The sequence below is a fragment of the Desmodus rotundus genome, chromosome 3, assembly GCF_022682495.2.
Source record: "Desmodus rotundus isolate HL8 chromosome 3, HLdesRot8A.1, whole genome shotgun sequence".
NCBI classification, from domain to species: domain Eukaryota; kingdom Metazoa; phylum Chordata; class Mammalia; order Chiroptera; family Phyllostomidae; genus Desmodus; species Desmodus rotundus.
Genome location: NC_071389.1, coordinates 161,850,058 through 161,866,222, shown reverse-complemented (window position 1 = coordinate 161,866,222; position 16,165 = coordinate 161,850,058). Strand labels below are relative to the sequence as shown.

The 16,165-nt window shown below is 37.5% G+C and overlaps 1 protein-coding gene across 11 annotated transcripts in view; it reads right to left on the bottom strand.

Annotated features, from left to right (window-relative positions):
* The window catches only part of KIF21A (kinesin family member 21A), a 134,213-nt gene that overhangs the window by 14,984 nt on the left and 103,064 nt on the right, over positions 1-16,165 (bottom strand). For 4 of the 11 annotated variants that reach the window (XM_053921628.1, XM_053921630.2, XM_053921624.1 and 1 more), the window contains 8 exons: positions 12,947-13,007; positions 12,515-12,569; positions 9,955-10,169; positions 7,533-7,640; positions 6,016-6,144; positions 3,897-3,935; positions 3,150-3,164; positions 172-308 (listed from right to left, as the gene is read on the bottom strand). In XM_053921628.1, the coding sequence (XP_053777603.1) occupies positions 172-308; positions 3,150-3,164; positions 3,897-3,935; positions 6,016-6,144; positions 7,533-7,640; positions 9,955-10,169; positions 12,515-12,569; positions 12,947-13,007 (759 nt within the window). The remainder of the gene's footprint in view (positions 1-171; positions 309-3,149; positions 3,165-3,896; positions 3,936-6,015; positions 6,145-7,532; positions 7,641-9,954; positions 10,170-12,514; positions 12,570-12,946; positions 13,008-16,165) is intronic. The other 7 variants (XM_053921635.2, XM_053921631.1, XM_053921629.1 and 4 more) reach the window with 5 other exon arrangements.

Genomic DNA, 16,165 nt, shown 5'->3' with positions numbered 1-16,165 from the left:
CCCAGCTATGAAATGATTATATAGTTTATACAATTCAGGGGTTGAACCACATTCTCTCTCAGATTCTTATGGGTTTTAAGCAGATTCACTTTTATTTTCGAAACTTGTTAAAAATGTGATCATGTTTTTAAAAGAATCTGTTAAATAACCCAATGAAACAACCACGGGCACCTTTTGATCCAGTGAAGAGGAGATCATCAGTGGAGTCCACACACAGCACGGCTTTTGTGTGCCCTTCAGCTATGTGAACACACTGAAGGGCAGAAGCTCTGATTCCTTTTGAAGCAGGAAATGGGTTGATTATGCCCCTGAAGTGGGGAGGGGGGAAAAAAGACAACTTCAGTAGTTATACCATGAAACTAATTTTAGTTTTTCCCTGGCTTTAAGAAGTCTTTCTAAGTAATTAGTAATAAAATCAGACTGCTCCCCCGTCTCTTTTTTAAGCAGGACAGAGACAACGTGTGAAACTGTGACAGTAGTGATGGAGTACATCCACTAATTAGGCACCAGATAGCAGTGGCATTCTCCAAAGAGCAAAGCCTGTATTACATTCCGATTCTCATATTAACAACTTCATCTCTTCTAAGTTTAATGAAGCAACACTGGGAGCTCTTTCAGTGTAATGAACTCAGACAAATAAAAATGTATAAATCACAAAAACTGGAAGATGTGGTTCTATGTCGTGCTAGATTTTTACTCTATGTCAAAAAGGACATTCTTGAGAAAGTATAACATGTACCACCAAAAATACTAAGAAAGCAAATTTCAAACAAATCTGAAAAAAAAGGGACAAGACTGCATGGACAGAATTCTAATGAGAGAATGGTTCAAACATATCAAAAACTTGAAGAAAACACTCAAACAATCTCAAAGAAGATAAAAGAATGAGAATTTAAAAGAACAGTGAGGTTCTGTAAGGATCTTTCCCATAAGCTTAATATTTCTGGAGTTTCTGCTTTACGCTACTGGTCTAAGCACTCTGGAAGTTCACAGATTATCAAAACATTATTCTTATTCCTAAAAAGTTTCATTCAGCCCTGGCTGGTGTGGCTCAGGAAGTGATTCACTTATTGAATACAAGATCAGTGGATTGATAATTAATGGTTCCTCTCCCAGCACTTTCAACGACCTGCTCAACTGAAGTAAATATTTCCAGAGAAATGAAGTGATAGAGCTACTGTATTCTGCCGCGGCCACATCTGGAATGGCGTTGAGCTCTAGATGACACATCTTAAGAACACTGAAAAACTAGACACCCTCTAAAACACTGGACGCAGAATGAAGGGTCTGCAGACTATCTCACATGAGGGACAGATGATGAAACTAGAGCTCACAGATGATAAAGGAACACTCATTGGAGAGCGCACGATAGCACAGTTAAAGGGCTGTGCATATAAAGAACTGTGCCATACTCTGAAAAAGAGGTATTGGGTTAATTCTGGTTCAGCTAAAGAGGACTGATGAAAGACCAATGAAGAGAAATTTAAAGGAGATAAATTAGGTTAGTATTAAAAAAAAAAAAACCTTTATTTTTAGGGTCAAGTATAATGATTTCAAAAAGTAAAAGAAGCTCCACACCCTAGAAATGATACTAGGAATTGTTATCAGTAGATACATTATTTGCGTACATGTGTCAATTTGAGAATCTCAAAATTAATGCTCAGTAACTTGTTTGTATACGAATTTAAACAGATTACAACTGACTGGAAGCAAAACTTCCTCTAATGTCTGAAACCCAACATTCTGAAATGCTTCTGCTGATGGGCGGTTATTAGCTATGAACTGATGTCATCACACTAATGCTTCAAATGTTCAGAGATGTGATTAATGCACAGTTAGTTGCTACTGTTACATCTCAAACAGAAAATATATCTATGTATATTCCAACAAGCTGACTATAAAGAAAAAAATTCATGCTAACAGTCTAAGAGCAGTTTTTGATTTGCATGTAATGATACCAATAATCCTAAGGAAAAAAAATCAGCAGCCTCAACTGTGAGCCACTATGTCTCCAAAAGATTGCCTTCCTTTAAATTATCAGTTTATCCTCAGAATTTATTAAATCTTCCTCGATGGTATATTGGGTTGGCCAAAAAGTCTATTTAGTTTTTTCTGTAAAATAAAAGACACATTTTTCAATTTCACCAATAACTTTATTGATTTGGATATTTTGAGTATGTTGACTACCTCCCATGTGGCATAACATTGATTGTCCTCAATTAATGTCTCAATTTGATTGCTATCAACTTAAACTAGTCTACCCGACCATAGAGCATCATCCAGCGAGAAATCTCCAGCATGAAACTTCAAAACTTCGTAACCCCCTTTTGACACAATCTTTGATCAGTCACAGCACCTTGTACATGCACCTGCACAATTTTTTTTTTTTTGCAATTCAGTGGTGTTTTTGTCTTTCTTGAAATAATAAAGTATAATATGCTGAAAATGGTGCATATTTTCTTCCCTCTTGGACATTAAAATGACTGTACAATAAAAACCAATTCTGATTTTTTAAAATGCATGCTGATATGACAGCTGTCACAATATAGTCTAACAAAATTGCTTTGAATGAAGTTCAAGACAACTAAGTGCTACTAGAGCCATCTTCTGGGGGGGGAAAAAAGCAAAGTTTTTGGCCAACCCAATAACATCCAACACAACTCTGGCATTCCAGAATTTATTCCATGTTCCCCTACCACAGAACATCAGTGCAATTTTGTCATGTCAAAGGTGGTCATGTCAGGAAAGTATTGAGCCAACAATTCCCACCAGTGACTGAAGTATGGCATAGCTCCCAGAGACTCTTTCATTCTTACATGCTTCACTATCATTGAGTATTCACATTTCTGAAGAAAATCAATTACAACATTACACACAGCATTTTATTAATTAGATCCTAAAAGTGCTCTCAAATATTCATAATATAGAACAAGACACTGGAATATGGAAATATAAAAATCGGAAACATAGATCTATTGTATTTTTTTCTATCAGAATTAATCTATTCACATTCTGAAATACAGAAATCAACTTTAAAATAGTTTAAATGAAGGGTAAATTTTGCAAACTTGTGAAACAAACCTTATTAAAGGAAAAAAACCCAAGTAATACTGTGAGTGAGATGAACTGCATCGCCCTCCCCTGCCTACCTTCTGGAGGATCTACTGAGGATCCGCAAAGTGGCCATAACACAGGGGAAACGAGTGCAAAGAGAGAAGACAAATGATAAGTGGGAAGAAGAAATGATAGAGAGGAAGAGAGAGAAATTAAGGGTCCAAAAAGATCCGTAACATGAAAAAATGCAACACTGTTATTTTAAAAGTAGCATAACCAGTAGAAAATATTTAATTTTTTTAAAAAAGTTCTTCAACACACTATTTCTTTCTATAGTTTGTTATCATAATACCCTTTCTTTCTAGCATATCTTTTTTTATAAGAAAATCTGCCATAAACTCTTTATTTAAAATTGCTAAACAAACAAGAAAAAATAATCGTATTCACCCTCCCACACTCTAAGGTATTGGAAATAAAAAATCATTGAGGAGTAAACTTTCTTGAAATCAGTATTCAGTCTATGGCCACACCACCCTGAATGTGCCCCATCTCGTCTGAAATCAGTATTCATAGAAGTTCATTACTTTTAAAGAAAAAATTTAAGATACATATAGAAAACAAATATGACAAGTTTTTATGTTATTACACAAGAAAAGTTTATCACTACTTTGTCAAAAAAGTACATCACAAAAATGTTAAAATTAATATGTTTCAAAATATTAGTGCATTTATATGGTTTACAGTAAGTTATGCATGCAACAAAAATGAGACTTGCTTAGAGTTTCTAGAAAGGCTAGAACATCATGAGATGCCAGAATGTAGAAAAGATAGAAAGAAAGTACCTGTGTACCTCCGACAGAGAGGAATCACTTTCATCAGACCTACAGTGGAAGAGTTAGAATTAGGAGGAGAAAGAATGCAGATCAGTAGATAAAGACACTGAGACTGAACTGAAAATCACCAGTACGAATAACAGAACTACAGCAAACACTTCCTTTCTACTGCCCCGCTTTTCTATTTGCACTGGGTATCAGCAAATTCAGTAAACTATTTGATTCTTATGATATCTACCAAGACTTCAGGGCAAAAAAGAAAATCTATTACTGATCCACAGAATCTATCTGCCCTTACTTCTAAAATTTAGGTCCTGAAGAGGAACAGTATTGAGTAAGTAAAATATATCACTTCAAGATTCTTTCTATTTAATTGACTTGAACCAGAGAAAATTTTCCATTTCAAATAACTATTCATGCATTTTATTCATCTTGATAACTACTTTAGATTTGGACTCTAATGTGGCAGTTGCAAAAATATATTACATGTTTGAAAATCACTCATAACTTAATAATCTTTAATTTTCACTTCTCTTAAAAATAGGGAGTTGTGATGAGGGATCCTCTCACTAACAGCTGGGGAACTGTAGAGGGATTCAAAAATGGGGGACCCACCCCTGTCGGCCTTACCCTCAAACCTCCAGGGCCGGCGGTGCGCCTGGTTACCATGAAAATCTATTTAGCTAGTCTAACAGGTTGGGGGAGGAGGCGCAGAGGGTGAGCGCTGCTCGCAGGGGACGTAACGGGAAACAACGAGCAGGACCCACAGTCTCTGGTGAAACACACCAGCCTCACAAAGGAGCCCAGAAGAAAGTAATTCAAAAGGTGGGTGAGTTTTTGAAAGTGTAAAGTAGTCAGTTATTCTCAGTTTTAACTTTCAGAAATGACACACAGTCAAACTACTGGTAGCTGATAAAACATTTTAGGAAAAAGTATGGGACTATGATGAGATTGCCAAGATTATCAAAAGCCTGACAGAACATTTTATGACTGAATGCAAGGTTAAGAAAATTTAGTAATTCTTCATATCACTAGTGAAAACGGACTTCCCCAAAACATACCTATGTTCTCCTACTCTTTTCTCAATTAAATGAGAGGGATGATGTAACAACGTTAGAGTCTTTTCCAGTAACGTACTGCCATGATATTTACCTGTCTAGATCACTTTGAAGGACATGTGATTGGCTGATTAAACTATATTAAAATCAGATCAAGAATTGTATCCATAAGTAGATTAAAAATTATTTCAAATTGATATTGTTTCTCTAAGGCTATAGAGCCATTATCTAAACATGCCAACCATCTTAAACAAAACCCTGTAAGTTTCAGAAATTGTTGATAGATACAGACTGATTATAGAACAGAAAACAAATAGTTGGGGTGGGAGACTGGATACCAAGCCGCGAGCACACACACAATGTTATCATACAAAATCAAAGCAGGTGAGTCAGAGTTAATAAATACCTTATGGCGTCATTGTTAGTATTGAGTTCTTGCAAGAGAGATTCTGGCTGGATGTGAGAAAACTTTTTCACTCCATATTTAATGAAGATGATTTTCCACATCCCTCCAACTTCTCTTCCCCCACAACCCACCCTCAGTCCTACCTAGCCTCTTCACCCATAAAGGTACTTTTTAATTCCAAGAACAGAATTATTGAAGTTTTCTGGTGGATTTGTATAAAACAACCAAATGAGGGTAACACGTTACACATATAACGGTGGTCTTTGCAAGCTGTTATAGCCACCAAAGGTAAATTATTAGCCTCTTTTCAACTCAGGCTACCTGGATTAGAGGCTTCTGTACACTCACAGAAGGTGAAGAACCCCAAGAAATTTAAACTTCAGGTGGTCTCAAAGTACTTGTAAAAGAAAGAGCAAGACAAGTGCGGAAAGTACAGCAATGCAAGTCTGCAACAGGGAATAATGTTCAGCAGGAAAACAATTTTCTGTAGTATTGTCTCTATGGTTCATTTCCTGTTGGAACAACACACAAAATCTGCCAAGAGTTCACAAGTCAGACTCCATCTCCCACACACAAAGAGATGGCTGAATGTCTCCTACAGGCTGTATGGTAAGGGTCGGAATATTGTTATAAATCGTTGGGGCTCTTTTCCATAACAACTTACTTATCCTGCTGAACTGATGTGTTTCCCTGAGAAACAGTAAGACGATTAAAAACATTCAGTTCATTACGAGGCCGGCTTGGTGGGGAAGAAGGAGGTGAAAGACTAGCCTCTGAGGTTCCAGAATCTGAGCTACAAGAAAAAAGAACATTAAATTGGTGGCTTTAATTGTTTATGATTTGTTAGGAATGTTTTATGAGGCATGCTTTTTTAAAAAAGCTTTTCATTAGACATCCCTTCTTCTATTCCTTCCTCTTTTCCTTTTTTGTAAGATAAAATGTACTCTCAACAATTTATTTCCACTGAATTTTGTTACATAGGCCACAAGATGGCACTACAGAAAAAGTTCTATCCGCTGAACTCTAAAGTCAGCAAAAAGCAAGCAAGCCAAATTTAAAATTACACAATTTTAGAATCGAGACCAAGTTGCTCATTTTAGAGACAAAGAAACAGACCCAGAGGGTTTAAGAGTGATTTGCCTACTCAACTGATTCATTCATTTATTTTTAAATTACTTATTTGCTCCATCCCACATCTCCCAATTATTCTTGACCCATCTGGTTCAGTAGAAACAGACAGATTATATCCTTAAATACAGGAAACAAGGAAGATTAGAAGGGTAATTCCCATGAAATTCAAGTCAGCTAACCCAGTGGTCAAAGTCAAGTGTGCATGCTGGTTCAGGACAGGGGAATGGCACAACTCTGTCCACCCAGGTACAGAAAATATGTTAAAAGCTCTTTTTATATTTATTTTTATGTTAAAGAAATTAACTTTACCAATATTTAAATGTAGATTGGCACCGATATTCTCACTCAAGGCTGTGTCACAGACGCACCTGCCACAGGCAGCGCATTAGGTGACCTCAGGGAGGGGGTGGGTGCACCACAGGCAAAAGGGTGACAGTGACTCTAACCCATTCCGTCACCTCCCTGCCGGTTGCACTGCTGTAATTTACAGCGGCCCAGTGGGTCATCAGATTATATTATGTATAGTTAAGTAAAGTGACCCTCACAAACAGCTTTTAAAATATTTTAGCAAAAAAAACAATTGGGGATAATACCAATTTAAACATAAAAGATCAGCAAGAAAATGGCACAACTCACACACCCTCCAACACTAGTTTTTGTCAACCACTTCAAAGAGCTGAAGTCCATGTAGTTTTATCAAACGACAGCCAAGATTAATTTCAAATTTTTCTAGAAGGCTTAGATTTAATAAGCCTCTCCTCAAGTGTATATTAGCTTTTACAATAATATACACAAATAATTGAAAAATATATATGAGTACACATGATCGAGACAAGAGCTCAAATATTTTTCCAGATGTGAGTGACCAAGGAATTTAGAAGACCACTTAGCCAAGCCAATAGCTGACTTGATTGTCTTGATTAGTCAAATTAGTCATAACTACAGAGTCGGCCTAAATGTGGAAAATAATTTCACCACTGTTCTTTAGCATTTAAGTGTAGCAGACATTTTATATAATCTCATAGGTAAAAAAGAGCATGAGTAACTTACTGTTTTTGTTCCTTGGCCTTTGATCTTTCTGCTTTCTCATATGCCTTTCTCCTGGTTACAGGGGAAGGCTCTGGCAGTTTCTTTTCTGCTAGAGCTGGCTGTCTGGAACTGAAATAGAAAAAGATTCTGTAATCATCTAATCTTAAATATGTACATATAACTTTATTTGGCAGATATTCAACCTAAAATTTGTAATAGATTAATAACTAGAACTTGAGAAATATTACTTGGGAATAAAAAAATAAAACTAGGATAGAAAATATTCCGATTAGTAATGGAAGATTAACGACTATATATTTAACTTTTAAATTGGCAACCATTTCAAATATATGCAAACCCATTATCTTTGAATATAAAAATCAATGTTATACTGCCAAATAGCTAACATGTTTTATTTTAAATGTAAGTGTTTTAGTTTGATCAAAATCACTTCAGTTAAAGAAAAGTTGTCTTTACAGTATGGCAAAAACAAAAATATTAGAAATCAGAATATAAGAAACAATGATATTTAGTTAATTATATTTAGACAGTTATATAAAAAATACCAACATAATTATTTTATTAACTGCATTACTTAATTTTTAATAAGCTTTTTGTAATTAAATGTTCTTGCCTTATAAATTTTAGATGTTGAATAACAGCTATGTAATTAACAATTTACGTCTATGATTTTTGTATACAGTAGTAATAAATTTTAATTGAGAAAATGAATTTCTGCTATTCTTAGCTAATTATATTAATAAGAAAAACAAATGCACTGAGGAATTAGAAAGCAAGGTCCCCAGTAAGGGTTACATGATCTCTATTTGAAAGCAAATACTAAGTATAATAAAAATTTGTGGGCCTAATTTTTCTATTTGGAAAAAATCAAATTTTAGAACTTCTGCATCACTTAAATCATAAAGGCCACTTGAGTAATTATTTTAGTTTATGTAATAAAAGTCATGCAGTTATGGCTTATAAAAGCAACTACATCAAGCACATGACCAGCTATTAAATTTGTGCAAAATTACACAAGCATATGAATTTATAAAAACTTAAAAGTAAATCCAAAAAGAGAGAGTCCAAAAGGTATCTTCCCCCACCTGTCATAAAGGATACATTTTTTAAAATGATAAAAAAAAAAAAAGGTAAAAAAGAAGGTATTACCTTAATCTGGATTCCAGGCCATAAATTTAGTCTTGAAGTTCCAAAAGTCTCTACTCATGTGACAGACTGCACTAAACACACGTGGGTTCCTAAAGGCTGTCCTCGGCTGTCTCACTACCTTCACCAAAAGCATTTCTCCTACTGTCATCTTACCAGAAAAGCACTGAAGCCATGAGCTACACTGGTTAGAAATCTCTAACAGCAACTCTAATCGTTAATTACATAAGCCGCCTCGAGCACATGCAAGTAAGTTCTGTCATCGCTATAATTAACTTTGGAACGAAAGGTTGCAGCTGGGCTGACTGGATGTAAGACAACAGAAATGCTTTCATAAATGCATAAAGTCGGGGGAAACAGATATTCAAGGGGGGTAAGCTTGTTATATTTATTATTTGCAGAGTCATATGGTGCGTGCTGCTTTCGGGCAGCACTTCTCAATGCTGTGATGTATTATTCATCCCATAAATCATTGCTAGACTACATGTGAGGGTTAGTTTGAAAAATTTCATTTAAATCTACAAGACGGACCTAATTTTAATACAATTTTCAAAACACACAATGTAATACACGATGTATACACACACACTGGCCTGGGAAATCTTTTCTTATCCTCTAGAAAAATAATGAAAAATCTCTAAGTAAGATTTGTTTTGAGTCGAATATATTTTTTGTTCAGATCATCACAGAAGGGAGAGAGAATATGCACTCGTTCAAATCGTTAATAATACCAATGAAAATAGTTTGTGCACTCAAGTCAGACATGTAACGTGTCTTAAAGCAAAGAATTAGGAAAGCCCCAAATGTATGAAGACTGTAAATCATAGTTCTGTTTTCTCTTTTAAATGGTCAGCAAAGATTTATTTATCCTAACCAGGCTCTTAGAACTAGGACATACAAAATTTAGAGCAAATATGAGTCTGTAAAGGTTCTGTTTTATATAATGGTTTTACAGGTATAAAACCAACCTAATTTAGGTATTGCTAAATAAATTGTATCTGTAATTCATAACTCAGTCTTTATAAAAGTTATAATCCTGTAAGAATGACCCTAAAACTATGAAACAAGATAATGCAATTCGACAAAGAACATTTCCATCACAAATCATTTTGAATGTCCAAAAAGTTAGGTGAGATAATACCTAACAGAAATTACGTTCAAAATCAGAGATCTCATTTACATAAATTTGTAATAATAGAAATAAGAAATTAGCAACATGCATATTAAAAAAGAAAAAGCAAAAGAAAGGAAGTTAGTGTTGCTGGGCCAGACTTACATGCTCCCTATCTTAGAAGGGAAGCCAGATGGGGGAGGGAGTTCTTTTTCCCTAGCAGAAGTACCACTTGTCTCTGTATTCATTCCAATCTCTTGCCCTTCTGCAACAGGTGTAAGAGGGCCAGGCAAGGAAGCATCTCCTGTACTAGTGTCTGAAGCTAGTTCACTGCTATCTGCATACAGCAACTCCATTTGAGTGGTGGTTCTCCTTCGGGCCTAGTCAGAGAATGGAAGGAAAAGCAATCAGGAGCCAACTTTTGCACAGAAGATGATTAGAAAATAGAGATTTAGTATTAGTTTGAAATAGGTAAAAACATATAGTGTGTCTTTTCTTAGCAAGTGTGTCAAACACAGCATGTAAGACAGTAACAAGCCAGAGCTGCAGCCAGATAAGACCTTCACAGGCCATAGTAAAAACCAACATTTGTATTGTGCTCATTGTATGGCAGGCATTGTTCTACACACTTTATTATTTGAGCAGGTACTATCATCATCCTAACTCATCCTATCATCATCCCACTGAGAAGCTACGTAATTTGCCCAAAGTCACACAGCTAATAAGTGGCAAAGCCAGATTCCCTACTAGCCCACCTGTGCTATCCTGCTGCTCATGGCCAGGTCCCTCAGCATATAATTTAGATAGAACAAGAAGAAAGAAATCGAACTGAAATATAATTGCAGGGAAGGTCAACTAAGTTCTAAATTTCCCCACGCTTAGATGCTTTAATATCAGTTTTTATGCCTACTTCTCAAATGTTGTTACCCCGCTCCCCTGATGTGTGTTTAGTCTGCCTGCTGGATAATTCAGCACCAGCCTGCAGCAGTTTGGGGCAGCATGGTGAGGCAGGTGAAGGTTCCTTTTTTTACTCTTGAAAACCAAGTGATCGCCCTGTTGTTGCTCAGAGTCGTTATCACTAAGGAAGCACCAGGTAACCCTGGTGTTTACCAGACTGCAGGCCTCTCCAGGGCAGGCACCCTGTCTTATTCGACTTTGCATCCCCTACACTTCGGAGAGTGCCGGTCCACACCTGTTTAAAACATACAGTCAGCTTCATTTTTTCAGAGGAAAAATAAATGATTCTTCCAGGCCCCTTTGCAACTCAAAACGAGTGGTAGGTAGCACTTCGGAAAACATGGGAAGAGAGTCCTGCAGCCAGTTGCTCACATTGTCAGTTCTCTCCACAGCCAAGGGCCGAGGCAGAGAGGAATCATTTTCGTGGAATTCCTAACACAGTGCTTCTTTCAGGATGACCCTTAGGCCACCACTTCCCAGGTCTCTGTGGTGTCCCACAAGAGAAGGAGTAACTAGGTTTTCACAGGGCCTGGAAAACGAAAGTTACCTTAAGAGATTCTCTCCTCCACTTAAGACGGGATCCAAGCCATACTAGAATGTTTTCTTTGAGCTCGGTAACTTCAGCTTAGTCACTCAGAACAAGAAAACACAAACTACATGTGGCTCAAGGACCACACTCATAGCCTGAAGATGTTTTTTGATAGGTTTGCACAGTGTTTTAAAGATTAAAAAGCTCTACATAAAAATCTGTATTTAAAGCTTCTCTTCAAAAACCAAAGGATCTGGTAAGTGTCAGGCCCATATTCCGTCACGGCAGAAACGAGCAAGAGTTGAGTGGTGGCTATTTGCTTTAGAAGGGGCACATGCTCTTCAGGTAATCATGATGACCCCGACTCATGATTTTACATCCAGCCAAATTCCTCCTTTACCCTACCTGACTAACCGCTGGGGCCTGACATCCCTCCCATCCATCTGCACAGCATTATTCTCTCAGGTCCTGATTCTATCCATTCACTCAGCAAATATTTACTATGAATTCTTTGTTTTCAAATGTCTCAAGTGGGTTAGTTTATTCATCTAGCATCAAATGTTAGCAACACTCAATCTGAAAAAGTACCAATGTGTACCTCCTTACACATTGTTTACAGCATGTATCATTTATATTTCTTAAAAACTCGACAAATATACACTGTAGCCTATTAGATTTTAATGCAACATGAAAATTAGGAGTTGGCTTATTATCAAACCACTCCAGGTTATAGTTAAACAAAGTAAGAAATACTTAAGCACACACTAGAATGTTAAAATTTCAAAAATCTCTCACCATTTGAAATGATTTATTTTATATACCATTACAGGTCTACAATTTCATTAGTCAACTGCTTTAAATTACTACTGCTTAGTAACTTTTGACTATCTCCTATATTATTAGGAAATTTAGGAAAACTTTAATAGATTAACATATAACTTCCTTAATGGGTAATAAACCTTTACAAACCTGAGGGGAAAGGTGAAAGAGATAAATAAGCCTCCATAATGCTACCTCGTGAGAAAAGTGTGAGCATACGGCACAGCGCATTCCACAACAGAGAAAATTTCAATGTAACTTTTTTTCAAAGGGAAACACTGTCTTATACTTGGAAGCTTTGGAAGAAGCACGACCACTTGCTAACTATTAGGGGTCAAGCCCGAGGCCTGCATGCTTCACAGTGATCACAAAGAACAGTGGGGAAAAGAATGGTGACTGGGCATCTCCAATCCCCCATACCTTGTTTTTAGGCTTCACTTCGCCACAGAGCTTCATAAGGTCTGAAGACAGTGTGCTGGATGCAAAGAAACAACCACAAGATTAAAAGGGAACATATCATACCAAACTGTAGGTCCTCTACGTGTACAACTATGGAAGGAATTGTATATGCTGATCTATTGAAAACAAAGACAGACAGTATTTTAAATTAAAATGAATTAAAAAAAACTCATTTCCCTTACTTAAATATTCCAGTATTTTTATTTTAAAATTTGTCGTGGTGAAGCATGACTAAATTTGGTTTCCATATTACTGTTTCTAGTGTTATTCGCTTAGCTATAAAACTCAAAATTATTTGTTTTATAAGGGTAGCTGTTTGAAACAAGAAGATAAAAGAATTAAATATACTACAGATACAAGTAAAATCTATTAAGTTCCCAAAGGTTCTCTCACCTTCCTTCTGATCCTGGGCTGTTTAAAGGTGCATCCTCATCAGTACTATCCTCTACATTCTCTGAAAAAAAAGTCCACAGGGTAAGTGTTATCCACTCATCACAGTTTGAATGGTGACTGCAGTCCCTATGCTACAATACACATCAGCCCAAGGGTTCAATACAGGCACTCTGGCTTCAGCAACTGAAACAAAATGAAATGTAGCAAAATATTTCTAAGAAAATCCTTTGATTGTATGTCCTAGGATGAGGAAGAAAAAAAAAAACATGTTCAAAACAGGAACACCACAAGTTGGATAAAACATAGGACATCATTCACAGGATGTGATTGTACATACTCTGATAAATACATGATTTCACTTATTTTTTACTGTTTTTTATTTTTCAATGGCAGTGGACATTCAACGCTATATTAGTTTCCGGTGTGCAGCGTCGTGGTTAGACATTTATATTCCTTTGCTTTTGTTTTGTTCAGAGAGAGTAGGCGTGTGTATGTACTCAAAAGTTGCACATCAGCATGCAGCTCACTCACGTGTACACAAAAGATAAAAGCAGGTTTGCATGCAACAGTTTTATAAATGAACATGAATACACCACTGCTGGTTCAGAACACTTTAGCAGGCTGGTGAAAAAGAGAAGAAAAAGCAAACAAATAAAACTAGTAGAAGCCAGTAAATAAAACAGCCACTGAAAGTGAACAATGTAAAAGGTCAGTGAGCCCATAACACGGGTGCAGGCTTTTAAAACACACACTGTATTATAAAGTCATTCCAGAAAGCTAAAGACAGCATTATAAATACACATACTAATAAAAATATATTAGTCATCTCCTTTAGCTTTTAATTTTATATCCTCCAGGTGGACTGTGCACATAAGTCAACTAATTCTTTTCTCTGATGTTTCCTTACTTCCTCACTGTTTAGCAGATACCATAGAAATTCAGTAATACTTATACTTCAAATTATCACCTAAGAAGGAGCCCATCTAGGACCCATACAAGGGAGTTTACTTTCTCAAGTGAGGAAAACCACAGTCTTGGGGGCAATGTGTATCTCAAAGCCCACCATCAGAGGGAGGCTCAAGGACTTGCTTCACAGACGGATCATTGTGTGCTAAGGTGGCAGAACTGGCTGATAATATAGAGAATGGGGTTATAAAGGTATGACGAACCAAGCCCTCATTTTCTCATGTATAAAAAGCGGACTAAGATCATCTCACATCATGTTCGGAGGGAGAAACCAGTTAGAACATTAAACATTACATGCTTAGGAAAAACTACTTAGCTTCTGTGTGTGTGTGTCTGTCTGTCTAGAGATGACGATGGTTTGACATGACCAACCTGGCCAGAGGTCAGAGCTGTCACCCAGACAGCCACCAAATCAGCCCCCTTGTTGGCACTGAACTTAGCATGAGCACCACAGTCATCTGGGTGGCAGGACACGCCATCTCACCGTCACACTCTCAACTCCGAGAACATAAACCCAGCCCAGAGCCAGCTCCTTTTCTCGTCACCACGGAATGAAAGCTCGAGAACGAGACTTACAACTCCCAAACGCCTTCAAGTTCATTCACATAAGTGCAAAACTGCACAATCTCACTTCACTGGAAGTTAACCAAATATTTTTGAAGTCTCTGAGTTACTTTTTAAAATTATATTGAAAAGTAGCATATGGGAAAGAGTTAACCTCACAGCAGAGACCGCTATCCTTAGAAAGGCCTGCTCGCAAGGTCCGATTTTGTCTGCCATCTGGAAGCTTGGCTGGCAGAGGGGCCCCGGTCACCTGTTAACTAATGACAGTAGCTCACTGCACCTAGAATTTGTGCAAATGATATGGCTTATGCCAAACTACCGGTTTCCCTCTGGGAGTCTGGAATCAGGTAGATACTAGACAGAGCGCTTCCATGTGACCAGTCCCCTCGGGTGCTGATTTCTCTGGGCACGAACACCGCACACGTGTTGCTGCATTTTCATTCCGGGGGCAAATGTGCATTCTGTGTAATGTCTTGTGGGAGGGAGAAACATTACTAAGGAAGCCTGGACATGGACTCCTCCGGACTCCTGTGTCCTTCTCCCTTAGGACACAGCTGTGTGTCCTTCCTAGTCTCATGAATCTTTGCTGTGAATATGCAATACTGTGAGCCCCATGAGTCCTCTAGCAGATATCCAAAGATAGGGATGATCTTAGGGATGCTAACATAGGTAGGAAAAAAAAGGAGGGAAGATAAAGATGTTCTTCAAAGGCCATTAGCATGAGGTGTAGGCCGTGGCTCACCCTCTAGCCTTATATGTTCCCTCATTCTGTGCCTTGCTGCCCCAAGGCACCAGTCTGCTTGAACACCTCATGCACACAGCAGTGTGGCTAAATCACTGCCTACAGTCACTCTGCTTTGGCCCCCCTTCTACCTTGTCTTTTGCCTAGCTATTCTTCTTTATGTTTCAGCCCAAACGTCACCTCCTCTGGAAAGCCTTCATTGACTCCTCCATTCTTGGTGGGTGATCTCATTCTGTGCTCTCATAACTCCCCATGTATACCCCGATCACTGCCCTCGCTATAATGCACCATAATCTATTCATGGTCTGTCATCCTCAGCAAGGCATCAAGGCCCTAAGGGCCAAATGTTGTATCTTACTCATCTCTGAATCCCAGCACTCCGCCCAAGGCTTGGAACAAAATGGGTGCTAAATAAATGCTGTGTGTTTTTTGAAGATACATGTGTCTCTGACTGTCTAGCTTCTGTGGATTTACTTCTACTTTTTCTTCTCCTTCAATACTTTTCCTTCAAGCACCTCTGGGCTAGATTTTTGTTCCCAGCACTTAGGGCATATTTCTGCAATAAGACATAGGTTACGTCAGTTAAATGGGTTCCAACTCTCTGCTTCTGACCCTTCTTCAAGCTATAGATAATTGGAAGTAGTTTGAAAGTTGTGAAAAAGTAACGTACACATCACATTAGCAGCTTAATATTTTCTGCACAAAAGGACATCAAAGAGGGCATTACATTTTTCTTCCAAATAAAAAGAAATCATGGACTCAAATAAGAATTTAGTTATTACTATAAGTCAGGCCACCAAGAAAGAGAACCAAGAGGAGGAAAAGAAATGCACTGATAACACGTGGAACGGCGAACATCTGGTTATAACCCGGAAACTCGGGCAGCCGTGGTTAGGATACAACAAATCCTACCTTTTCTACCTGCACTTGTTACAGTTTGAGCAGCT